The sequence below is a fragment of the Erinaceus europaeus genome, chromosome 7 (assembly GCF_950295315.1).
Source record: "Erinaceus europaeus chromosome 7, mEriEur2.1, whole genome shotgun sequence".
NCBI classification, from domain to species: Eukaryota; Metazoa; Chordata; class Mammalia; order Eulipotyphla; family Erinaceidae; genus Erinaceus; species Erinaceus europaeus.
In genome coordinates this window covers 66,042,915-66,069,423 of record NC_080168.1, presented here as the reverse complement: position 1 = coordinate 66,069,423, position 26,509 = coordinate 66,042,915, and the positions used below count along the sequence as shown (strand labels likewise).

Below are 26,509 nucleotides of genomic sequence, written 5' to 3'. Positions count from 1 at the left end.
CATCTGCATGTCTCTGAGGAAGTTTATTGACGGATCTGGCTTTTTCAGATTTCTCTAAGTCAATGTGTTGTGGTGATACTAAGTTTGGGGGAGTGGAGCTGTGCTCTTGGTTAAAAGAAATAGCAAGGGGGGGGAGGGGAGGTAGCATGATGATTATGCAATAGAGATTCTCATCTCCAAAGTTCCAGGTTCAGACCCCCTCCCACCTCCATAAGCTAGACCTGAATAGTGCTCTGGTTACAAAAGAAAAAGCAATATAGAAGTGGGAATAAAATTAATGTAAACTTCCTTTTTCATGTAGCCCCTCAGGCAGTTTTTAAAAAATACATATTTTATTGGATTAATGTTTTACAGTCAACAGTAAAGACAATATTTTGTACATGCATAACATTTCTGTTTTCCACATAACAATACAACCCCCACTAGGTCCTCTGCCATCATGTAGAGGCTTTTTTTTTTTTCTCACCACTCCTGTCACCAAAAGCCTGTGTCCCCACTCCCACCCTCATGGATAACCACTATAGTTCTCCTACAGTCTTAGAGGTTGATATCTGTCTTTTCACTATATATATACTTATTCCCTTTTGTTGCCCTTGTTGTTTTATTGCTATAGTTATTGTTGTTATTGATGTCATTGTTGTTGGATAGGATAGAGAGAAATGGAGAGAGAAGGGGAAGACAGAGGAAGAGAGAAAGAGACACCTGCAGACCTGCTTCACCACTTGTGAAGTGACTCCCCTACAGGTGGGGGACCAGGGCTCGAACCAGGATTTTTACGCTGGTCCTTGTGCTTTGCGCCACCTGCGCTTAACCCGCTGTGCTACCACCCAACTCCCATCTTTTCACATTCTTATGTTTTCTGTATCCCACCTATCACTTCTGAGTGAAACCATTCTGTATAACCATTATGCTGTCTACCCTTGTCCTGACCCATAACTTAAAAAAAAAAGAGTTTTAACTATTTATTTATTCCCTTTTGTTGCCCTTGTTTTATTATTGTAGTTATTATTGTTGTCGGCTAGGACAGAGAGAAAGATAGACACCTGCAGACCTGCTTCACCGCCTGTGAAGCGACTCCCCTGCAGGTGGGGAACTGGGGGCTGGAACCAGGATCCTTCCGCCAGTCCTTGTGCTTTGCACAAGCTTTGCACAATGTGCACTTAACCGGCTGTGCTACCACCTGACCCCCCACAGGTGTTAAATTAATGTCCTTATAAGCTTTAAATGACAAGCGAGTAATGTAGAGTTAAGTTATTCACCTAATTGCCTCCTTATTCTCTAGTATCTTTGTTGCAAGACTTACTTATTTGTGGGAGAGATGAGAGAATGAGAGCATCATTCTGGTACATTCAGAATGGGAGACTGAACATGGAGCCTCATGCTCCACTTCCTGGGCTGCCATACATATTTTTTCTTTTCTCTTTTTTGATAGCCAGAGAAATAGGCCTAAAAAGAGAAGATAGAAGCCAGCAGCATTGATAAGCTACTCAGGAAGCATCTTCTCCCTGGGAAACCCTCATTAGAGCTTTATTTAAATAGTATTCCTTCACTGTTTACTATTGCTATATATAAAATGTCATTTTTCTTTTTATTTTTCTCCATTATTGCCATCAGGATTTTTGATGAGGCTCATTTTTCCTTTTATTTATTTGTTAGGACAGAGACTTTGAGAGGAGAGGGGGAGATGGGAGAGAGGTACCTGCAACATTGGCAGCCCTGCTTCACCACTCAGGAAGCTTTACCCAATTGGTGGTGCTCAGAACTTGAGCATGTTAATGACAGCTCTCAACTGCCTGAGCTACAAGGGCTCCTAATTTTTTACTCTTTTATCCTCTCCCCCACCCCCACCCCCCCCCAAAGCACTGCTCAGCTCTGGTTTATGGTGGTGCCAGGGATGGGGATTGTACTTGGGCAAGAGAGTCTCTTTGCATAATCATTAAGCTATCTACCCTCCGTCCAATTTTTCATTCGTTTACAGCAGAACTTTGAGTGGTAGTGTTTGGGGATTGAACCTGGGAGCTCAGTGCCTCAGACATAAGAGTCATTTGTAGGGATTTGGGCGGTAGCACAGCGGGTTAAGTGCAGGTGGCGCTAAGCACAAGGACCAGCGGAAGGATCCCGGTTCGAGCCCCCGGCTCCCCACCTGCAAGGGAGTCACTTCATAGGCGGTGAAGCAGGTCTGCAGGTGTCTTGTCTTTCTCTTCCCCTCTCTGTCTTCCCCTCCTCTCTCCATTTCTCTCTGTCCTATCCAACAACAATGACATCAATAATAACTACAACAACAAAAGAACAAGGGCAACAAAAGGAATAAATAAATAAAACTATTGTACTATCCTCAGATCAAAATTTCTTTTATATCTAGTTCTTGTTATATTTGCACCCAGTACAAAGTTGTTATATTTCCCGCCTAGTAATCTCATTAGAGTTAACCCCTTTTGTGTCTTTGATATATACCCCTTTTGTGTCTTTGATATATAATGGTTAGCTTACTCATACAAGCAAATCAATTAAAAGCAAATATTTAGGGAGTCCGGCAGTAGCACAGCAGGTTAAGCGCAGGTGGCGCAAAGCAAAAGGACCTGCATAAGGATCCCAGTTCAAGCCCCTGGCTCCCTACCTGTAGGGGAGTCGCTTTACAGGTGGTGAAGCAGGTCTGCTGGTGTCTGTCTTTCTCTCCCCCTCTCTGTCTTCCCCTCCTCTCCAATTCCTCTGTCCTATCCAACAACAACATCAATAACAACTACAATAATACTACAACAACAATGAAAACAAGGGCAACAGAAGGGAAAATAAGTAAATAAATAAAAATTTAAAAAGGGAAATATTTGGAATTATTGTGTTCCCCCCCCCCTTAGTAAAACTGAGCATCTACCCTCACCCTCCACCACAGGTTTTAACTTTGGTGCCCTACTTCAAACTCAGATTCTGCTTTGAGTTTCCCTTTCTGTTCTTTCTCAACTTCTGTTTATGAATGGGATCATCCCATACTCTGTCTTTCTGACTTAGCTCACTTAATATAATTCCTTCTAGCTCCATCCAATGGAATTATTTTTAAAAGATTTATTTATTAACACAAGAGAGAACTAGAGCATCACTCTCGTGCAAACGGTGCCAGAGATCAAACTCAACACATACTCCTTTCTTTTTTTTTTTTTTTAAGATTTTATTTATTAATGAGAAAGATAGGAGAAAGAGAAAGAACCAAAACATCATTCTGGTATATGTGCTGCCAGGGAACAAACTCAGGAGGCTGAGAGCCCAATGCTTTATCCACTGAGCCACCTCCTGGACCACCTTTTTTTTCTTTTTTAGCCATAGCACTGCTCAGTTTTAACAGGGGATTGAACCTGGGTTAAGCACAGGTGGTAAACCTGGGAGCTCAGAGCCTCAGGCATGAAAGTCTTGCAGAACCATTATAGTATCACCACAGCCCCAGGACCTCATGCTTTTAAGCCCTATGTTCCAGCCTTTTCAGTACTTTTTTTTTTTTTTAATTAATTTATTTATTCCCTTTTGTTGCCCTTGTTTTATTGTTGTAGTTATTATTGTTGTTGTTGTTGTTGGATAGGACAGAGAGAAATGGAGAGAGGAGGGGAAGACAGAGAGGAGGAGAGAAAGATAGACACCTGCAGACCTGCTTCACCGCCTGTGAAGCGACTCCCCTGCAGGTGGGGAGCTGGGGTTCGAACCGGGATCCTTATGCCGGTCCTTGTGCTTTGCGCCACCTGCGCTTAACCCGCTGTGCTACAGCCCGACTCCCCCTTTTCAGTACTTTCAAGGGCGCTAGAATTGTTACATTTTAAAAATTAACTTTTTAAAAAAAATTAGATACATATTTTTAAAATATTCCCTTTTGTTGCCCTTGTTTTTATTGTTGTAGTTATTGTTGTTATTGATATCGTTGTTAGATAGGACAGAGAAATGGAGAGAGGAGGGGGGAGAAAGACACCTGCAGACCTGCTTCACTGCCTGTGAAGCGATTCCCATGCAGGTGGGGAGCCGGGGGCTCGAACCCGGGATCTTTGCACCAGTCTTTGAGCTTTGCGCCACGTGCGCTTAACCCGCTGCACTACCGCCGGACTCCCCAAGTTTTGTTTTTTGATGCATATAAAACACACTAATGGTTTTACAGACTTTTAAAAATTAAAAAAATATATATTCCCTTTTGTTGCCCTTGTTTTGGTTTTACAGATTTTGTGAAAATGCTTTTAATCTCGATTCCTCAAAGCTCAGGATGGTTAAACACCAGACGCTGCTTAATGGAGTTGTAAACAAAGCCCAAAATGAAACCCCTGTGTATTCTCTGCAGATTCCCAGGTACCTTTTAAGTGTGGGAATAAGTTTAGAAAGGGTTTAATAGGGAGTCAGGCAGGTTAAGCGCAGGTGGCGCAAAGCACAGTGACCGGCGAGGGGATCTCGGTTCAAGCCCCCGGCTCCCCACCTGCAGGGGAGTCGTTTCACAAGCGGTGAAGCAGGTCTGCAGGTGTCTGTCTTTCTCTTCCCTCTCTATCTCCCCCTCCTCTCTCCATTTATCTCTGTCCTATCCTACAACGAAGACATCAATAACAACAACAATAACTACAACAATAAAACAACAAGGGCAAAAACAAAGGGAAAATAAAATATAAAAAAAAGAATAAAGTTTAAAAAAAGGGGTTTTAATAAGTTTATTAAATAATAGTACAGTAACAGACTCACAGGTTGTGTGTTGCACCAGGACAAGTGTTTCCCACCTTCCTGCATCTTGCTTTGCCTAGAAGGGCCAGCCTCTGGATTAGAGCCCTCTCAAGTGTGGGTAGAATTCTGTCAGATCAGATACAGCTCACGTCACTTGTATTGGCGTAGCCACCAGAGACGTCAGGCTGTTCTGTTTTCCTTGACGTCTAAGAGTATTCCTCGACTGTTAGGTGCGTTCTGTGCATCACCAACTCCGGGTTCCCTGTTGCAGATGAGCCCTGGACTGCTGAGGACCAGTAAAGCCTCTGCATGGAGATGTGGGCAGAGCACTGAATTGCCTTCTAGACCCAAACCTGCCTCCATGAAGGTAGTTCTCATCTTGCAGATGATCTGAGTAGTTTTGACACATTTATTTGCGGGGAGGAGAGAGGATTGCGAGGATGGTGAGAGGAATCTGTTATAATACGATTTAGTCTGTGTATTAATGGAGAGAACTGGCTTTCTTGCAGTACTTCCTCTGTCCTTGTGAAGAAGGGAGAATGAATTTTCCAAGCACTATTGATGAAGCTGGCAACTGTAAGAGTAGCTGTGGACTTTTAACCTTGATGTGGCAGTGGAGGGTATTATAGGACTTGGAGAGTTTACAAGATGGAGCAGTGAAGGGGACGGGCTATGCTACATTTTTGCTTCAAAATAGGAATACACGTTAAAACAGTAATTTTTGTTCTTTTAGCACTTGTAAAAAAGTTTCTTTTACCTTGTCAATGGACATTGTTTTTACAGAAGTTTCTTTGGGAGGCCATTTTTGTTTTGGTTTTAAAGGCTTGTTTATTAATCAGGGGAGAGTCAGCCAGGAGCTTCACTCTGGGAGGCCATTTTCACTTGTCCCATGGGCTATAGTTTGAAAAAAATCACCTGCCTCATTTCTGAGGCCTCTGTTGTACCTTTTCCAACTAGATCTAGAGTCCTTCACTATCTCATCATTAAAAATACACGCTCGAGCATTTCATTTATTGAAGCTAGTTAATAAGCTAAGAGTATTATTTTAATGATTCTTAAATTCACATGGCTTAGTTTAGGCTTAGCTGTTGAAATGCATCAGTGACCTGCCCGCCTCACCAACAAAACATTAAATAACACTTCATGAACAATGATCCCTGTTTTAAAGGAAAGCTTTGCTGTTCAGCTAGTTATTTACTTACATATTTTTTTTAAAAAAGTATAGCATGCCAGGCAGTACTGTATCTGCTTAAGGGCACACAGTGCAAAGTGCAAGGACCAGCTTAAGGATGCCAGTTGGAGCCCCCGGCTCCCCACTTGCAGGGGGGTCACTTCACAAGCGGTGAAGCAGGTCTACAGGTCTCTTTTCTTTTAAATATTTATTTTCCCTTCTGTTGCCCTTGTTTTTTTTATTGTTGTAATTATTATTGTTGTTCTTATTGATGTTGACATTGTTGGATAGGACAGAGAGAAATGGAGGAGGGGGAGAGAAAGACACCTGCAGACTTGCTTCACTGCCTGTGAAGCCACTTCCCTGCAGTTGGGGAGCTGGGGACTTGAATCGTGATTCTTAAGCCAGTCCTTGCACTTTGCACCACCTGTGTGTGTTTAACACACTGTGCTACCGCCCAGTTCCCCCCCCCTTTTTAAAAATATGCAGGTGTCTTTTTCTTCCTATCTCCCCTTCCTCTCTCAATTTCTCTCTGTCCTATTTAAAAATAGCAGCAGCAGCAACAATAATAATAACAGCAACAACAACAGTGAAAAAATGGCCACCAGAAGCAGTGGATTCATAGTGTAGGCACTGAGCCCCAGAGATAACTCTGGAGAGGAAAAAAAAAATATGTGTGTGTGTGTGTGTAAAGTTTTAGAATTCTTTACTCACAGACACATAAATACACAGCCTGAATATTTGGCTATGTCTGGGTCACTTTGATAAATGCTTACTGGGTATACTAATTTAGAATTGGGAAGCAGTGGGGGTAGATAGCATAATGGCTATGCAAAAAGACTCATGCCTGATGCTCTGAAGTCCTGTGTTCAGTTCCCTGCACTACCATGAGTCAGAACTGACCAGTGCTCTGGTAAAAAAAAGGGGTGGGGGGCGGGCAGTAGCACAATGGGTTAAGATCACATGGCACTAAACACAAGGACTTGCACACATAGATATCCTGGTTCGAGGTCCTGGTTCTCCACCTGCAGGGGGGACCACTTAACACGTGGTCTGCAGGTGTCTTTCCCCCTCTTGTGTTTTCCCTTCCTCACTTTTCTGTTTGTCCTAGCAAACAACAGAAATGGCAACAATAACAACAACACAGGCAACAAAAGGAAAAAATAGCCTCTAGTGTAGGCACCGAGCCCCAGTGATAACCTTGAAGGCAAAAAAAAAAGACAAATGATAAGAATTGGGAAGCATCCAAAGACAGATGCTGATGTTTTGTTTTACTCATAATAAATAGTGTATATTTAAAATAACTTTAAAAGGATGATATCCTGAGGTTATGCTTCCTGAAATGGGACATAATCTAAATGCTATCAAATAGATTTCTCTTATTCATAATCTTCTGATTTTTTTTGATTGTTTTATATTTGGAGCCTTACACATACTAGGCATTCTCATTGAGATTTAGTTTTTTTTTCTTTTTTTTTTTTTTTAACCAGAGCACTGCTCAGCTCTGGCTTATGATGGTGTAGGGGGATTGAACCTGGGATCTTGGAGCCTCAGGCATGAGAGTCTCTTTGCAGAACTATTATGTTATGTACTCTGCCTGAGATTTAGTTATATATTCAGTATCTTTCATCACCTCTCTTACTCCAGATATTCTGATGAGTTTAGACTTTGGTTTGGATAGTCAGACCTCTAAGGTTATATTTTTGCTGCATTTAGCCCTAGAGCTGTTTGTTCATTCTTGCTTGATGTTAAGATATTTTTCTTTATTTTAATGAGAGAGGTTTATGGTGGTGCTAGGGGTTGAACCTAGGACCTCAGAGCCTCAGACATAAAAAATCTTTTGCAGAACCATTTTCCCCCAACCCTGCTAAGATTTTCAGTCATGGGAATCACAGTTTATCATACTCTACACACTTGTTAGACTTCTCTGCCTTCCACAGAGTTCTATGGAGTTCTGTGTTTAGGCATAGACTTCCATAGAAAGCTCCAAAACCCTGTAACACCTGAGAAGAGCCCCCCCTTTATTAAATGATACATATACATATATACACATATCCCATGACTTTTTAATTTTATTTTTATTATTTATTTATTGTCTCCAGAGTTATCACTGGGGCTCAGTGCCTGCACTAGGAATCCACTGCTCCTGGAGGCTACTTTTCCCATGTTGTTGCCTGTGTTGTTGTTATTGTTGCCATTGCTGTTGTTGGCTAGGACAGAAAAAAGAGGCTCCTAGAGGCTATCTTTTCCCCTTTTGTTGTCCTTGTTTACCGTTGTTATTATTGTTATTGCTGACGTCATTGTTGGATAGGACAGAGAGAAATGGAGAGAGGAGGGGAAGGCAGGGAGAAAAAGATAGACACTTGCAGACCTGCCTCATCACTTGTGAAGCGACCTCCCTGCGGTTGAGGCTCAAACTGGGATCCTTACACTGGTCCTTGCGCTTGGCTTCATGTGCACTTAACCCACTGTGCTACTGCCCAGCCCCCGAAGAGCCCATTCTTAATTGATCCAAATGATTTATGAAATTAGTACTAAATCTAGTACTAAATTACTACTAAATCCTGGGTTTTTGTTAAGCTCTCTCCTCTTTTTAGTGGTTTGGATTCAGAGCCTACTTGCCTGCTTTGCCTGCTTAGGACTTTCTGTTTAACACCACAAGAAGTCCCCTCTAATTTCCCATAGGGCAAAGCAGATAAGTTGACGCAAATGATCAGAACTTCCCTGGAGGGGAATCACATCAATTCATAGACACAAAACTAAATAGGGTTTCTTTTTTTTTTTCTTTTAATTTTTACTTATTCCCTTTTGTTGCCCTTGTTTTATTGTTGTAGTTATTGCTGTTATTGATGATGATGATGTTGGATAGGACAGAGAGAAATGGAGAGGAGGGGGGAGAGAAAGATAGACACCTACAGACCTGCTTCACCGCTTGTGAAGTGACTTCCCTGCAGGTGAGGAGCCAGGGGCTCAAACCAGGATCCTTGAGCTGGTCCTGGCACTTTGCGCCACTTGCGCTTAACCACCCAATTGCACTACCACCCAATTGCCAGGGTTTCTTTTTAAAAGATGTTTTAGGGGTTGTAGTTTCAACTTAAACTTGATATTTTTTGGGGAAAATATTTTCCTTACCCTGATTTTAGGAGGATGTAGGAGGCAAGCTGCCTTGGTAAGAGCAGAGCTATGTTGATTTTATATGTAAGCACTGCTTTCCCTGCCACTAGGGAGAGTGAAGGGAGGCCCAGGGGGTCTTCCCTAGAACCCTCTCTGGTCTGGTCATGCAATACCACCCATGGGGGAGGGGTGGTAGAGCTCTCTTAATGGCTGCTCGTTATAGCCCTCAACAAAGCTGTGTCAATTCCCTTGGCTTCACAGACTGTCGCCCAGAAGAAAAGATGTTTGGTTTTCACAAGCCAAAGATGTACCGAAGTATAGAGGGCTGCTGTATTTGCAGAGCTAAGTCCTCCAGTTCTCGATTCACTGACAGTAAACGGTATGAGAAGGACTTCCAGAGCTGTTTTGGGTAAGATCATCTGATGTTTGCACAATTTAGAGTGTAAAAGATTATAGAATATGAAGATATTTCTATGCTTAAGCTGACTACATTGAGCTAATAATTAATATCACTTTCATTTTCATTTTGTACTTTTTAAAAATATTAATTTGGGAGAGAGAACCAGCCTGCACACCATGCTGACACGTGATACCGAGGATTGAACTCATAACTTGTGCTTGCTTGAAAGCCCAGTGTTCTACCTACTGTGCTCCCCCATCTGTATATATTTTTTGTTATATTTTATTATTTATTAGATAGAGATAGAAATTGAAAGGAGTGGAAAAGAGGCACCTGCAGCCCTGCTTTCACCACTTGTGAAGCCTTCATCCTGCAGGTGGAGACCAGGTGCTTTTGACCTGGGTCCTTGAGCACTGCAATGTGCGCCCAACCAGGTGTGCCCCACCTGTCCCCCCAGTCTTATTTTAAGCAATCAACCAATACTGACAGACTGCCTTTTTTCAGATGATGTGGAACTTCCATATAAATTGTGAAGTCTATTGTATTATATTCAGATGTATGGACAATTAAAAAGATTTATTCATAAATGTGAGAGAAAGAAAGAATCAGAGCATCACACAGGCATGTGTGATGCTGGAACCCCATGCTTTGAGGGTCCAGTATTTTATCCACTCTACCATCTCCCAGGCACCTTGAGAAAATTTAATACCCTTACTCTCTCTTATAATGGTACTCCAATAATTTTCTGCCCTTTTGGATTATTTATTTTTTTTGTGATAATTTTTAAAAAATATGTGGTTTTTTTTTTTTTTTTTTAATTATCTTTATTTATTAGCCAGCCAGAAATTGAGATGAAGAGGGAAGCCAGGGAGAGAGATAGACACTTATAGCCGTGCTTTACCACTCAGGAAGCTTTAATAAGAGAAATACAGAAAGACCAGAGCACTGCTCAGCTCTGGCTTATGGTGGTGCTGGGGATTGAACCTGGGATGTTGGAGCCTCAGGCATGAAATTCTTTTGCAGAATGATTACGTTTCTCTCCAGCTCCTTTTTTTTTTTTAAATAGTTATCCCCTTTTGTTGCCTTTGTTGTTCTATTGTTGTAGTTATTATTGTTGTTGCTATTGATGTCGTTGTTGGATAGGACAGAGAGAAAGGGAGAGGGGAGGGGAAGACGGGGAGAGAAAGAGACACCTGCAGACCTGCTTCACCGCTTGTGAAGAGACTCCCCAGCAAGTGGGGAACCAGAGGCTTGAACCGGGATCCTTATACCCACTGCGCTACTGCCTGATTCCCTGGATTATTTTTCTTTTATTTATTTGTTTGTTTGTTTTTACCAGAGCACTACTCAGCTCTGGCTTATGGCAGTGTGGGGGGTTGAACCTGGGACTTGAGAGCCTCCGGAATGAAAGTCTCTTTGCATAACCATTATGCTATACCCTCACCCATTTTATTTTATTTATTTATTTATTTATTCCTTTTTGTTGCCCTTGTTTTTATTGTTGTAATAGTTGTTGTTATTGATATCGTCGTTGTTGGATAGGACAGAGAGAAATGGAGAGAGGAGGGGAAGACAAGAGAGGGGGAGAGAAAGATAGACACCTGCAGACCTACTTCACCGCCTGTGAAGCAACTCCCCTTGCAGGTGGGAAGCCGGGGGCTCAAACTGGAATCCTTATGCCAGTCCTTGCACTTTGCGCCACGTGCACTTAACCTGCTGCGCTACCGCCTGACTCCCTTTATTTTATTTTTAAAGAATTTATTTATTCATGAGAAAAACAGGAGAGAAAGAACCAGACATCACTCTGATACATTTGCTGCCGGGGATCTAACTCAGGACCTCATGGTTGATAATCCAATGCTTTATCCACTGCACCACCTCCCGGACCACCCGGGATTATTTTTCTGAGCTACAGAAATACATTTTACACAACCTGTTGATGCATCAACAAAATTTGATGTTTTGCCCCCAAGCCTGAGGATTAATAGGATGCATGTTGGCTTTAATTTTAGAATTCTGTGATAGTAAACTGCTGATTAATAAAAGTTATAGTGCTCTTTGTGAGATAAAACTAGTGCATCATGGTACATGCTACCACTTGAAAGTGTGGTATTTTGTTTCTTATGAAGTATTTATTGTTTAAACCATGGTGACCATGATTTCCTTTAGGCCTTCAATTTTACTATTTAATTTTAAAATATTCTCATTTTTAAATATCCCAACTGGTTCATAGAATTTGTTCATTGAATCTAGAAGTAAATTATTTCTGGAAGACACCATAGAAATAATAGAGCCATGTCATGGAGGATATTAGAAATATTGGTTATGAGCTGTAAATGAAAGACTTCTTAAAAAAAGAAGAAAGACTTCTTATGAAACAAAGTACCACCATGAAGGAACTAATTAATAAAAATTTTCATTGCTTTCCTACCAGGTTGCATGAGACTCGGTCAGGAGACATTTGTAATGCCTGTGTCTTGCTTGTGAAAAGATGGAAGAAATTACCAGCAGGATCCAAAAAAAACTGGAATCATGTTAGTCCACCTTTTGCTTTCTTAATTATATTTCTGTTATTGTAAACATTTCTTTTTAAAAATTTTTTATTATTTGAATAGAAACAGAAATTGAGAGGGGAGGAGAAGGTAGAGAGAGAGAGTGAGTGAGTCAGACCTCCAGCCCTGCTTCACTAGTTGTGAAGCTTCCCCCTGCAGGTGGGGCCTGGGGGCTCAAACCCAGATTCTTGCTTACTAACACTGATGCTTGCTTAACCAGGTATGCCACCACCTGACCCCCATATTTCTGATACATTTAAAAAAAAATATTCCCTTTTATTGCCTTTGTTTTAGTGTTGTGGTTATTATTGATGTCGTTGTTGTTGGATAGGACAGAGAAATAGAGAAAGGAAGGGAAGACGAGAGAAAGACACCTGTAGACCTGCTTCACCATTTGTGAAGCGACTTCCTTGTAGGTGTAGATTTTTTTTAAAAAAAAGATTTTATTTATTAATGAGAAAGATAGGAGAGAGAAAGAGCCAGACATCACTCTGGTACATGTGCTGCCAGGGATTGAACTCAGGACCTCATGGTTGAGAATATAGTTCTTTAGCCACTGCACCACCTCCTGGACCACACGTAGGTGTAGATTCTTATGATGGTCCTTGTGCTTTGTGCCAGCGCTTAACCTGCTGCGCTACCACCCGACTCCCTTCTGATATGTTTAAAGTAACTTTAGTTTCTCCCTGAATCTAGGAAGTAACATATCTCTAGGGTGGAGAAACCATGGTGCTGGTTGCTGGTCAGATATAAGTCTTTAGCATTTTATCATATTTGGAAGCCAAATAGCTTGGTGTGACATTTCCCCAAGGCTGTATCGAAAAATCCCAACTTGGAGATTCACCTTGTAGATGTCACTAATTTTTAGGTTTGATTCAGCAACCCCTAGGCTAGACTAGACATGGATCCTACTTTAACAGCTGAGAAGAGCAGTGTTTTGGTACTAATGAGCTTTAGGTTCAACTGGATTTGAATTCTGTCCTTACTATTTAATGTTGTGAACCTTTGGTCGGTTTAGATTTGTTTGGCTTGTAGGTGGGTATGGGTGAGTGGGGAGTGCAGGTGTGTATTGCTGTCTAACATGGCTTTGAGAACTGACTTGAGTCATGGTATATAAAGTAACTCATCCAACTATAATTGGAATGAAGTCTGCTACTCTCCATTGATACCTAGTCAGGACCAACGTGGCAAGTAGGTGTGTGTTCTTTTTGCTCTTTCACTTTCTTGTGTCACTAAAATTCTTCATAAAGCAAAAGTGCAGTCAGTGACCACACATATTGTTGAGTCCTTATTTTAATTTTAGTTAGAGAAAAATGCAGAAAGAGACCAGAGCACTGGCTTTATGGTGGTGCCAGGGATTGAACCTTGGATCTTGGAGCCTCAGGCATGAAACAGCCATTATTGCCCCCTCGCTGGCAATACAAAGTTTCTGGGGTCTGCTAATTTACAAAAAGTGAATTTTTTTGTTAGTAGCTTGTCTAGAGATTTTAATTTTTGAAGGCAGTGGAAGTCCTTTACAGCGTCAAAATCTGCCAATAGTATATGAAACAAATGAGAAACAGGCTAGGCCAGTGTTTGGGTAGACAGGGCCAGCTTGTCCCCATCAGGGATCAGTGTTGTGTAGTGAGAACAGCAAAACTATGGGTCTGAAAACATCCACTGGAGTCTTATCCCCTTCCCACCCACCCACACCAACTTTGAGCTAAGAGAATTATGACAGACACATGATTTACATCCCTTTACTTTTGAACTACAGTAATAAAAATATAGCCTCATTGAATCAGGAAATGACTCACCTGGTAGAGTATACACTTTGCCATGCAAGCATATCTGGGTTCAAGCCACCCTGACCACCACATAGGAGCACCATGCAACGGGAAGCTTCACCGGTGGTGAAGCAGCACTGTGGTGTTTCTGTTCTTTTTTCTCTGCCTACCTCCCCCCGCCAAACCACCCACCTTACTGTCTCTATCTAGAGAGAAATAAAACAAACAAAATAAAAAAAAATAGTCTACTGGGACTGCAGGCCCAACATTTCAGGGACGCCTACCTGCAAGGCATATATTCCTTTTTAGTAAAAGTGAAGTCAAAAGTCTATGGGGTAGGGGGCTTGCTTGTGATGCACCTGTAGAGTTCATACCTTAACATGCACCAGGAGGCCCAGCAATTACCCAACCCCAGTGGCAAACAACAGTAGAGCACACACATTATCACATGTAAGGATCTGGGTTTAACCCCCTGGCCCCCACCTGTGGGGTGGGGGTGGGGGAGCTCCACAGGTGGTGGTGAAGCAGTAATGCAAGTCTGTGTGTCTCAATTTTTCTCTGTCTCTGTCACACACAAAAAAGGGCTGCTTGGTAGTGGAGTTAGCAAATAGACAAAACACCCCAGTGACAACCCTGGTGAGAAAAAATAATGTATATAAAGATGTCTAAGAAAGCTAGCTTACCTGCTAAGGTACACACCCCACTACACTGTTTGAGAGACCCTTGGGTTAAGCCCTTGTTTGTACTGCGCAGACACTGGGGGCATGAGTGATGTCTCTCCCTCTCCTCTAAAATAAAAAAGATTACTTAGTGGGATTATTGGTTAGTGGTGTTGTTAGACACATATGAGGTCCCAGTGCCTCATTAGGGAAAAAATTCGGGGCTGGGGAGACAGCTAGTGGTCTTTTGCAAAAGACTCCTGCCTGAAGTTCCAACATCTCAGGTTCAATCCCCCAGCACTACCATCAGCCAGAACTGAACAGTGCTCTGGGCTTTCTCTATCCTTAGTAAAAGAAATCAGACATTTAAAAAAAATGCCTATTCAACAAGGGCAACAAAAGGGAATAAATAAATAAAATAAATTTTTTAAAAAATGCCTGTTGAGGCCAGAAGATAGTTTAGCAGATAGAGTATGAGTCCCCAGGTAAAAATTGCAACACAGTGGGAGCTTCACGGGTGGTGGAAATGGTAAATGGTGCCTGTGGTGTCTGCTCTCAAGGACCTGGACTTTACTTCTTGGTGCCTCCGTTGTTAGCTTATGAAAACTTTATGCAAAATGTAAAGCGTCCTGCTGTAGAAATGTTAGTTGCTGCTAGGTGTAACTTTCCCTAACCTACTTGGATTATTCCCACCATATATATACATCTATTGAAATTTTTGTGTAGCAGAATTCTGATAATTAACTATTTCAAAGACTTAAAGCCATGAGGCTTTTTTTCTTTACTACCATGTGGTGGTTAAAAGTGCTCGTAGCTCTTAAACAACATGGGGAGAAAACTAGTTTCAAATTTGACTCCTTCAAATAGATATTCACCTAGTCGCAAGGAATACAGAGGTGTCATTTTCAAAAGATATTAAATATTCAGTATTTTCTTCCAGGTGGTAGATGCAAGGGCTGGACCCAGTCTAAAGACTACGTTGAAACCAAAGAAAGTGAAAACTCTATCTGGAAACAGGATAAAAAGCAACCAGATCAGTAAACTACAGAAGGAATTTAAACGACACAGTAAGTTTGATACTGAAATATGAATAGTTAAGAACAGCTTGCATTTTTCTTGGGAAGAACAGCTTGCATTTTTCTTGGGAGTGGCATATGGTCTGTTACTGTGTTGGGGAGTATTGGAAGGCAGAGTAGACTTTTTAGGGTTATTTCATTTCTTTGTCTTTTTAAAGATTTTATTTACTTATTAGTGAGAAAGACAGGAGGAGAGAAAGAACCAAACATAACTCTGGTACATGTGCTGCTGGAGATTGGACTCAGGACCTCATGCTCAAGAGCCCAGTGCTTTATCCATTGCACCACCTCCCAGACCACGGGTTATTTCATTTCTAAAACATTTTGGAGCTCCTTGAATTCATTATTTATTATTAGTATTATTATTATTATTTTACCAGAACACTGCTCAGCTCTGGATTATGGTGGTGTGGGGGATTTAATCTTTGACTTCAGGGCCTCAGGCATGAGAGTCACTATGCATAACCATTATGCTACCTACCCCCACCCTATTTTGATATCATAAAAGGACTAGGTAGTCACTGCCTCACATTGTGCTGATTCTGCTCCTTTATTGACATCTTGATTTTCTAGAAGATCTATTTTGTCTTGACTTTTATAATGTAAAAGAAGACTGAGACTCGGAGATATATAGAATTACATGCAAAGAATTGTGCATAATCTGAGATAAAAGATAAGGGTTTCTGGAAAGCTTTTCAATCACATTGCAGTCAAACTGTTGTCAGAGATTTGGTTTATGGGTCAGTGTGTATTGGAGGATGGAATGTGAAAGTCATGCTAGATGAGAGCAGCTTCATACCCCCTTATAAGCAGTTACTGCAGCGGGCTTCACCTGTAATGACACATCTGCACGTGGGGATTTAAGCTTAGGGTGCAAAGAAAACTGCAGTATGTATGATGTGTAATATTTGTGTTGGGAGGGCTCTGAGGTAGCACTGTGAATCAAGTTCATTAAGATTCTGCATCAAAGGTGCCTATTCACATAGGTAGAATAAATAAATAGGCTAATCAGCTTTGGCTACTTAATTCTATTTCAGGTCATGCCAGATTTTGTCGCCAAATGGGTTGAGAGTAAACTTAGTTTCCAGAAGCTCTTTGGAATTGTATGTATCGAGTACTGGCTGCTGACATGGGACCCTGTTAGACAAAGTGATCATATAGACAGGTGATCCCAGGTCACAAAGGAGTTAGTTGGCAGAAAGGGTTTTTTCTTTGTCTTTAGAAAAGATTTGCTTGGGAGTCGGGCAGTGGCACAGCGGTTAAGCTCAGGTGGCACAAAGTGCAAGGACCAGCATAAGGATACCAGTTCAAGCCTCTGGTTCTCCACCTGCAGGGGAGTCGCTTCACAGGCGGTGAAGCAGGTCTTCAGGTGTCTTTATCTCCCCCTCTCTGTCTTCCCCTCCTCCATTTCTGTCCTATCCAACAATGACAACAACAATAATAACTACAACAATAAAACAAGGGCAACAAGAGGGAATAAATAAATATTTTTTTAAAAAGATTTGCTTATTTATGAGAACTAGAGCATCATCATGGCACATGTAATGCCAGGTATCAAACTCAGAATCTCCTTCTCCTTCCCCCCTCCATCATTTGATAGGATAGAGAAATTGAAAGGGAAGAAGGGGATATAGAGAAGTGAGAGATTGCTTTAAGCCCCCAGCTCCCTACCTGCAGAAGGGGGTTGCTTCACAGGCGGTGAAGGTGTCTGTTTCTCTCCCCCTCTGTCTTCCCATCCTCTCTTGTTGTTTTCGCTGGGCTGGCTTCACGGGCAGGTAACAGATGACCAGAAACACACGGCTGAGCTGAGAATGCAGTTTAATCTTTATTCACCAGCGGGCAAACAGTCCAACACCTAATCACCACACCATGTGCTCCTCCATCTTTCTCCTCCGGCAGTAGAGTGGAACTCAGGAAGTACGTAGGCTAGAGGGTGGGGGGGGGGGTTGGGAGAAGCTTGAAACTAGCAAGGGCTAAACCAAATCTCCCGGAGGCGGGCGGGGGGAGTGAGACCAAACCAGTGTAACAGAAAAGACCATGTAAATAGACCACAATGCCAAGCAATGTAACAGAAGCAGAACTAGATCCCAGAAGCAGAACTAGAAGCATACCAACAATTCCCCCTTTTCTTTTTAACTAATTGACCATAGTATCAGGAGTGTGGGGTGAACAGAAACCTATATCGTACAGGCATTTTCAAAAAAGAAACTGGCACAAACATGGAGGAACAAGTAAGCAAGCAACAAGAACCAGTGTGCTGCCAAGGGAAGGCCTGAGGGGGACCTTTCTTGCCTCTGTGGACTTTTTTTTTTTTTTTTTGCCATGACGGGCCTTTCCTGCCTCTGTGGGCATTACCTAGCATGAGAGGGTATGGCCTAGAGTCCCAAGGCAGCTGGCTGCAGTCAGTCTTTGAGAAACCCAGCATCATAAAGGAAAGCCACTGTAGTGTTGTGTACCAGTAAGTCCGATAGAAATGCCAGTTCAAAGCAGATGTCCGCTGAAGAATTGCTGAGGGGGGGGTGAATTGTTGCATGAGGAAGGTCAGCTGTTGGGATTCTGCTTTTCTGTAGAGAACTTGACAGCTGCAATTCACTTACTTACGAAACAAAACTTGTAGCAGGTTAGAAGTTTATCACAATTGATAACTATTACAATTGGAAGTCTTTTTTAGTATGATTTTAAGATTGTTTAAAGTTTAAACAATAGAATGTGGAAAGGTAAACTTAAGAACCATGAAAAAAAAAGCCTCATGCATGAGAATCATTAGCATAACCATAGCGCAATCTAACGTTTTTAATTGAGAAGGAATTTGAGGGTTTTACATATCAACAGCATCTTTTTAACCTTTTGTTACACCCATTCAAGATGGAGACACACCCTAGGCTCTCTCATTTTCTCTGTCCTGTCCAACAGCAACGATAAGAATGATACACAAGGGCAATAAAAGGGAAAAGATAGCCTCCAGTGGATTCAGCAATAACCCTGGAGGCAAAATAGAGAGAAGTGGGAGAGAGACACCACAGCACTGCTTCACCACTAGTGAAACTCCCCTTCTCATGGTGGGAACTGGGGGTTTGAACCAGCACTCTATTATTATTTATTGGATAGAGACAGCCAGAAATTGAGAGGGAGAGAGAGATAGACCTGCAGCACTGCTTCACCACTTGCAAAGATTTCCCCCTGCAGGTGGGGACTGGAGGCTTGAACCCAGGTCCTTGTGCACTGTAACATGTGCGCTCAGCCAGTTGTGCCTCCACCTGGCCCCATGATCCTTTTTTTCTTTTTTTGCCTCCAGGGTTATAATTGGGGCTCTCAGTGTCAGCACTAGGAATCCACTGCACCTGGAAGCTATTTTTCCCATTTTATTGCCTTTATTGTTGTCTTTGTTGTGGTTGTTATTGTTATAGCTATGTTGGCTAGGACAGAGAAATAGAGAGAGGAGGAGAAGACGGGGAGAGAAAGATAGACACCTGCAGACTTGCTTTATCACTTGTGAAGTGATCCCCCTGCAGTTGGAGAACCCGGGGCTCAAACCGGGATATGCTGATCTGCTTTGCGCCATGTGCACTTAACCCTCTGCACTACCGCCCAGCCCCCAGTCCTCATTCTTTTAAGCCCCAAAGTTCAGCCTTCGTGCTTCCTCTTGCCTACTGGGGATGAATCTGACTTCATATCTGTCTTCCTCTGTACTTTATCTACACCCCCACCCTGCCAGTGTGCAAACTATAATGTCCAGATACCCTGTAGACTTTGTAGACCTTTGTAGGTGGGGACTGGGGACACTGTAACATATGCACTCAACCAGGTACACCACTGCCCAGCCCTCAACTAGAATTTCTTTAGTCTGCTTTTTCCTGTGCTGAATATGTCACAGAGTTTGATGTATAATGACCATTGTGTATTAGGTTAGCTCTCTGAATTGTAGGGTGGCTCTGTGTGCTGTCCTAGGATTGGGGCAGTGGGGGTATGGACTTCTTTAGTGTGAGATGTCTTACTGCAGTATCCCCCAGGGTGGTGATTGAATTTCCTGCAGATGGATGGTGGTTTGGGTTGGGTTCTCTGGCTAATGGAGAGTGGTTGTTGAATAAATCCCCTTTGAAAGGCAACCCTTTCCTTGTCCTTTGACTAGAGAGAATAGATTTTTGTTGCCTTTTTTGGTTTTTCTTTTCTTTCTTTTTTTTTTTTTTTTGCCTCCAGGGTTATTGCTGGGGTTCGTTGCCCTTATTGTTTATTGTTGTTGTTGTTGGATAGGACAGAGAGAAATGGAGAGAGGATGAGAAGACAGAGGGGGAGAGAAAGACACCTGCAGACCTGCTTCACCGCTTATGAATTGACTCCCCTGCAGGTGGGGAGCCGGGGCCTCGAACCAGGATCCTTGAGCCAGTCCTTGCACTTCACTTCATGTGCGCTTAACCCTCATCTGTTTGTTTTTTTTTTTACCCACTGGTTTGTTGTGGATTGTTGGCTTCTTCAGCTTCAAGTGATGCTTCCTTGGAGTTTGAGCTCCTTAGTTCTTGCCACCTTTTGGTCTTTGTTTTATATGTCATGCCCAAGGTCTTTAGTTCTATTTATTAAAAGTTAAGAGAAACAGTGAGCAGTTTGTCTGCCTGTATCTTTTTGAAAGTTTAGGTCATCACTTTATCTAGTATAAATAACTTCATCTCATGGATCACTAGAGAAGAACAGTTGGATTTGGTCTTACTGCTAACTCCTTCAATGTTTGATGCTGAGAAATAATTGGGATTGCATGGAGTAAGATGATAATTTGTTCTGTTACAGATTCTGATGCTCACAGTACCACCTCAAGTGCCTCTCCTGCTCAGTCTCCTTGTTACAGTAACCAGTCAGATGAAGGCTCAGACACAGAGATGGCTTCTGGCTCTAACAGAACGCCAGTGTTTTCCTTTCTAGATCTCACATACTGGAAAAGGTAAAAGCAAAATCAAAGCTCTCACCAGTAGATGTTCTTCACCACAGACAACCATTTTCTACTTTGTTAGGAGTTAAACAGCATTTGGCAAATACCTGGTGGCAAATGTGGGAGGAGGTAGATTAAACAAAAATTGAGCTGAGTTGGAATTTTGTGTTACTTAATTTAAAATAGAAGTCAAACCAGGGGACCTTTTTCTAATAAACGAAGTGAACTATAAATTCATTCTGATCAACTATCTTACTAAAAATAAAGGCTAGGAACACATATTTAAGTCTTTAAAAATGGGGATGACAGAGGACCTAGTGGGGGGTGTATTGTGTGGAAAACTGAGAAATGTTATACATGTACAAACTATTGTATTTACTGTTGAATGTAAAACATTAAAACCCCCCAATAAAGAAATTAAAAAATAATAATAATACATGGTACTGATGGGGCCAGAGAAAGCATACTAAGTAGGGTGTGCCTGGCCACAGTCATGGCTCAGTTTCTTGCCCCAGCACCACAAGCTAGTTTTGTGTATGGGAATGCCTGTTTGTGTCTTCCTGAATGAAACAGCCTAAGAATGGTGAAATCATACAGGTACAAGGTTGACTCTGCCCCCAAAAATGGTAGTGATGGTTCTCATTTATTTTTAGGTAGATTAGTTAAAAGCTATATAATAAGCAGTTGTCTTATAAATAATGAAAGTTCATCAATCTAGCTAGTGAATCTGTGACAGAAGAAATAAATTAAGTAGTGGGAAAATAGACATTTGGGGGGGGAATAACACAAAGCTGTGGTGTCAGCACATGAATACAGAAATCTAGTATGCAATGGATTATTGCCTTCAGTGTGCTGAGAGGTAATGACTCTGCTAGAATCATGCATCTGATTTAAAAATTTTTGAGTGTGGGCAAAGACAATTTTGCCAGAAAAAGAACTTCAGATTTGCTTTCACTTTTAGCCTTAATAACAAAGTAAAAAACAAAACAAAACACGGGAGTCAGGCAGTAGCGTAGTGGGTTAAGCGCAGGTGGCGCTAAACACATGGACCGACTAAGGATCCCGGTTCGAGCCCCCGGCTCCCCACCTGCAGGGGAGTCGCTTCACAGGCGGTGAAGCAGGTCTGCAGGTGTCTTTCTCTCTCCCTCTCTGTCTTCCCCTCTTCTCTCCATTTCTCTCTGTCCTATCCAACAACGACATCATCAATAATAACAACAATAACTACAACAATAATAAAAAGGGGGCAACAAAAAAAGAAAACACATCATTAAAAGTATTTATCAGGGGGCCGTTCTGTAGCATAGCGGGTTAAGCACACATAGTATAAAGCACAAGGACCGGCTTAAGGATCCCAGTTTGAGTCCCTGGCTCCCCACCTGCATAGGGGTCACTTCATAGGCAGTGAAGCAGGTCTGCAGATGTTTATCTTTCTCTCCCCCTCTGTCTTTCCCATCTCTCTTGGTTTCTCTCAGTCCTATCCAATAACAGCAATAATAATAACAGCGATCAACAAGGGCAAAAAGGGGGGGGAAAAACCTGTAGGAGCAGTGGATTTGTAGTACAGGTACTGAGCCTCAGTGATAACCCTGGAGGTTTAAAGAAAAAATTGATTTATTGAGAGAGAGCTTAATTTTGTTAAGAAGGATCACTCAGGCACATGTGATGCCCAGGCTTGAACTTCAGACCTCATGCTTGAGAGTTCAACACTATCTTTATTTATTGGATAGAGACAGTTAGAAGTCAAAAGGAAACAGGTTAATAGAGTGGGAGAGAGACAGACACCTGCAGCCATGCTTCACCACTTACACTTACACTTGGCTTTCCCCCTGTAGGTGGGGACCAGGGACTTGAAGTCAGGACCTTGTGCACTGTAACATGTGTGCTCAATCAGGTGCACCACTACAAAGTCCTTGAAATTACTATTATTATTTTTTAACTTTGAAAAAAATTATCTTTATTGGATAGAGACAGCCAGAAATCAAGAGGGAAGGGGGGTTAGAGAGAAAGAGGGACAGCGACACCTGCAGCCCTGCTTAGCACTGCTTCACCTGTCTTGACGCTTTCCCCCTACAGGTAGGAACTGGGGACTAGAACCTGGGTCCTTGTGCACTGTAACATGTGCGCTCAGCCAGGTGCACCACCACCCAGCTCCCCAATTATTATTATTTTTATAAATATTTTTTACTTATTTATAAATAAGATAGGAGAGAGAAAGATCCAGACATTACTCTGGCACATGTGCTGCGGGGGATTGAACTCAGGACCTCATGCTTGAGAGTCCAAAGCTTTATCACTGCACCACCTCCTGGACCACTGAAAGTATTTTTTTAAATGTAAAGTTATGATTAAGACTTTTTAAAAACTGGTTGTTTATCCTTGGGAGGGGTAGACCCAGGGGTGGGGTCAGAACTGTGGTGCTGGGTACGACAAAAGTTTTACACAGGAAAGTGATTGTAGATTTTTGGTCAAAAGGAAATGACTCAATTCATGTTTGTGTAGCACATATGTATGTATATGGGTGTGCATATATAAAATGTGTACCTGTATATGTGTCATAGATTCATAGAATCCTTGGATACTACAAGTTTGTGAGTTGTTTTTTTTTTTTGTCAATAGGTAAGAATTATAGTATTGATACAGTACTATAGTTTTTTTTAGCATTTCTCCAGTTGTATTCTAAGAATATAGTATATACTCTATAACAAATTATGTATTAACAGATGGCACTGTGGTAAGGCTAGTGGTCTGTTAGTTGGCAATTAAGATTTTGGAGGCAAAATTTCATTCCTTCTACCTCTTCTTCCCTTTCCTCTTTTCCTCTCCCCCTTCCCTCTCCCCTTCCTTGAGAAACAGCATTACTCTTGTCTAACTAGTTTTTCTTGTCTTTCTTTGCTTTGGGGTGGCGGGGGTGGGGTGGGGGGGATGGTACCAGAGAGTGAACCCAGGGCCCTGTGCATACTGATAGCACTGAACAACTTTTCATTCTTTCCCTAAGAATAAGGGAGATACAACCATCCATGGAGCTCCCTTGTGGTGCCAAGGCTCCCACCCAGATCCTTGTGCATGGTAAGGCCCGTATTCCAACTGGGAGCTGTCCACTGGCCCTCTGAAGTTGGTGGATTTTAGCTGTGTAGTATGGGCTGCTGGTGCCCTTACTCTCCAGTTACTTGGGGAATCATGTGAGGCTGTGTGTCATGTACCTAGCCATTGTGTTTGAAGTTGCAAATCTGGTAATAGTGAAGTCTAAAGAGGAAAGAGTGATGAGGGTGAGGTGGGGGTTTAGGAGAACTTTTCCTCTGGCCGCACAAGAGTGAACCCTCAGCCCATACACTTGTGCAAGGCTACCAAGTGATCAGCCTCCCCAGGACAAGTCTGTTTTTTGTTTCATTTTTTTCCCTCTACAACACTGCTCTCCACGTTGCATAGAATTCTTTCTAGGTCCATTCACAGACTCCCTTGTGGCAGAGGCATTTGGACCAAGGGTCTCTGGGCCTCATAGCAAGTCCTCTTAGTAGCTCTTTGACCCTTAAGAGTTGTGAGCCTTGGGATGTAGTAGTCCTTTCATTTCATCAAAGTGAAGCCTTTGGATTGTGTTTACTTAAAATGACGGGTAAGCTTCCTTTTTAAAGATCTTCTCTGCCTTATAAATATATTCTGTTGTTTTTGTTTTGTTTTGTTTTGTTTTTAGACAGAAAATCTGTTGTGGGATTATCTATAAAGGCCGTTTTGGGGAAGTCCTCATTGATACGCATCTATTCAAGCCTTGCTGCAGCAATAAGAAGGCGCCGACCGAGAAGCCAGAGGTGCCAGGGCCGGAGCCCCTGCCCATCCCTGCTCAGGAGTGGTGACTGAGGTTTTGTAGAAGGGAAATCAAAAAACAACTAAATGACCCTCCTATTTTTAACTTGGATACCCGCTATTCTGCCAAAAGACAATATCTAGAATAGTTATGAATGGGTTATTTTTTTCCTCCAATTCCACAAACTTTGAAGCCAGTATCTAGCTTACTAAAAGAAGAGGTGTACATAATATTTAAGATGCTGAGTATTTCATAGGAAAGCTGAATGCTGCTGTAAAGTGCTCTTTAAGTCTTTTTAAATCCCCTTCTAATGAATGAAACTAGGGGAACTTCAGGGGACAGAGATGGGATTCGTTGTATGATAAACGTATGTAGTTTAGTCTTTCTATACTGAGAAGCAGTGGTTGGGGCATTTTTTTAGGATGGCTGGCTATACTTGTTTTCCTTCCCAATAATAAATACGTCATAATTCAGTCACATGGACTTTCCCCTAGAGGTAGTAGTTAATAGCTTTGAAATATTATGGTCTTGCCAAGGTTCTGATGCTTCAAACTTATACTACTGAATATTAAGCAAGGACAGACATAAGTTGTCTGGCAAAAATACCTTGAAGAAGTCATTTCTGAATATACAGAGAGGTAACTTGACTGTATATGTTGCATCCCGTGTCACCTCCCTGCATATATATGGATATTTGATCAAGGTTTTAGTTTATCTGAACATTCTCAAGCAGAACCAGGGCTCCTCTTGGGGAATGTCAAGTCTTAAGAATTAAAGCAATCCTGTCTGACTAGTACCAAAGCATTGCCAGACGGTAAAGAATATACTCTATTCCAAATGCTAGACTGTCTGAAAAATACGATGTGCACGTAGGTTTTGAGGATGGCACACAAACCAGGTTAATGCTTCTTGGACACATGTCTTAGAGGGCTCTGTTGAGTGTGTAGGTAAATTGACTCCCATTACACAACTAGTGACTTCCTTGGCCATCTGCACAGTTGAGTTTTAGCTCTCAAAGACTTCAGTTAACCTTTGTGAAGGTTTTATCTGTGTAGAATGGGTGTTTGACTCGTATCCTTATAGGGTTTGGGGGTTTGTTTCACTATATTAATGTAAAATTCTACTAAAAGAACAGAGGTGTATATGAATGCTGAATGAGTTTGGGTTTGTTTTGGCTTTTAGTAAGGCTTTCTGAATATTGAGATGCCAGATAATAAATCCTTAAGGAACTTAACTCAGATCCTCACTAAAAGACTCTTGAACCCAAGCCAAAGCACTCTCGTTGCCTCTTTTCTGAAAGTTCAGGAAAAATAGATCACCAGTTAGGACTTTATGAGGATCACTTGCCTACCTTATTATAGTAGCATAACTCAGTGCTTATTTTTTAAACTGGATTTTAAAAATTGGATAGTATAAAGAACAATAAGGAGTGAGCCACTTTTTATGGGCACCCTATAGTTTTATAGTTCTTAATCTAAAATTTTATATTTCTTCCTTTTGGGAAAAACTACAAGCCACCATACGCACAGACCACACGGTGAGTGGGCCTGCTCTACCACAGCCCTGGGCGCACACCAGGAGTCCGGCCACTACCACCTTCTTCCCGCGTTACTTTAAAATGGTTTTTTAATTTTTTTTTGTACATTTTGGCTGCAGTATTTGGTGGTAAAATATACTATGATATGGATCATCTCTACTTCTGTATTTATTTATTTATTACTTGACCTCAACCACAGTCATCTTTTCCCCCTTCCACCTCTCTTTGCCTGTAGGACGTACTGTATGTAGTCATGCACTTTGTATTAATATATTAGAAATCTACAAATCTGTTTTGTACTTTTTTATACTGTTGGATACTTATAATCAAAACTTTTACTAGGGTATTGAATAAATCTAGTCTTATTAGAAAAATAAAAGAAGCTGTTTTCTGACTTTGTTTGAAAGCCATCCTCAGATAAGAGTAACTGATGTTTTTGACATTGCCGATACTCAGCTTAAGCTATTTCTAACAGCCTGTGAAGGACAGTTATCTTTATGGAGAAATACAGGCCTAAAAAGACATAACTGACGTGCATAATGATGCAGCTAGGTGGTGAGATGATTTCAACAATGAACAAAACATCATGTGGCTTTATTTACAGGCATAGTGGAATCATTCATGGACTAGAGAAACTGCAAGACTAAGTCCTACAGAAGCTGTGTTCTGGTGTTGAGTTCGCATTTGTTTTCAAGACTTGGTTATTCTTGGATGAGAGGGTAGGACAGAGCACAGGAGAGAAAACTAGACTAACTATTGTGTGGTGTGAAGGGTGAAACTTGGGACCAAGTGGGTGCAAGTTGCTGCTCTCCCAGCTGTGCCCTGCCCCTCATTAACCAT

At 41.8% G+C, this 26,509-nt stretch overlaps 1 protein-coding gene across 4 annotated transcripts in view; it reads left to right on the top strand.

Annotated features, from left to right (window-relative positions):
* SINHCAF (SIN3-HDAC complex associated factor) overlaps positions 1 to 26,063 on the top strand; it is a 30,411-nt gene extending 4,348 nt beyond the window's left edge. Inside the window, exons 1-7 of one of the 4 annotated variants that reach the window (XM_060194613.1) lie at positions 4,949 to 5,044; positions 9,224 to 9,371; positions 11,797 to 11,896; positions 15,280 to 15,406; positions 20,195 to 20,345; positions 23,329 to 23,399; positions 24,022 to 26,063. In XM_060194613.1, the coding sequence (XP_060050596.1) occupies positions 9,244 to 9,371; positions 11,797 to 11,896; positions 15,280 to 15,406; positions 20,195 to 20,345; positions 23,329 to 23,399; positions 24,022 to 24,185 (741 nt within the window). In that variant the 5' untranslated portion in view covers positions 4,949 to 5,044; positions 9,224 to 9,243 and the 3' untranslated portion in view covers positions 24,186 to 26,063. Of the gene's footprint in view, positions 1 to 4,948; positions 5,045 to 9,223; positions 9,372 to 11,796; positions 11,897 to 15,279; positions 15,407 to 20,194; positions 20,346 to 23,328; positions 23,400 to 24,021 lie in introns of those variants that run through there. The other 3 variants (XM_060194615.1, XM_060194614.1, XM_060194616.1) reach the window with 3 other exon arrangements.
* The last annotated feature ends 446 nt before the right edge of the window (positions 26,064 to 26,509 follow it).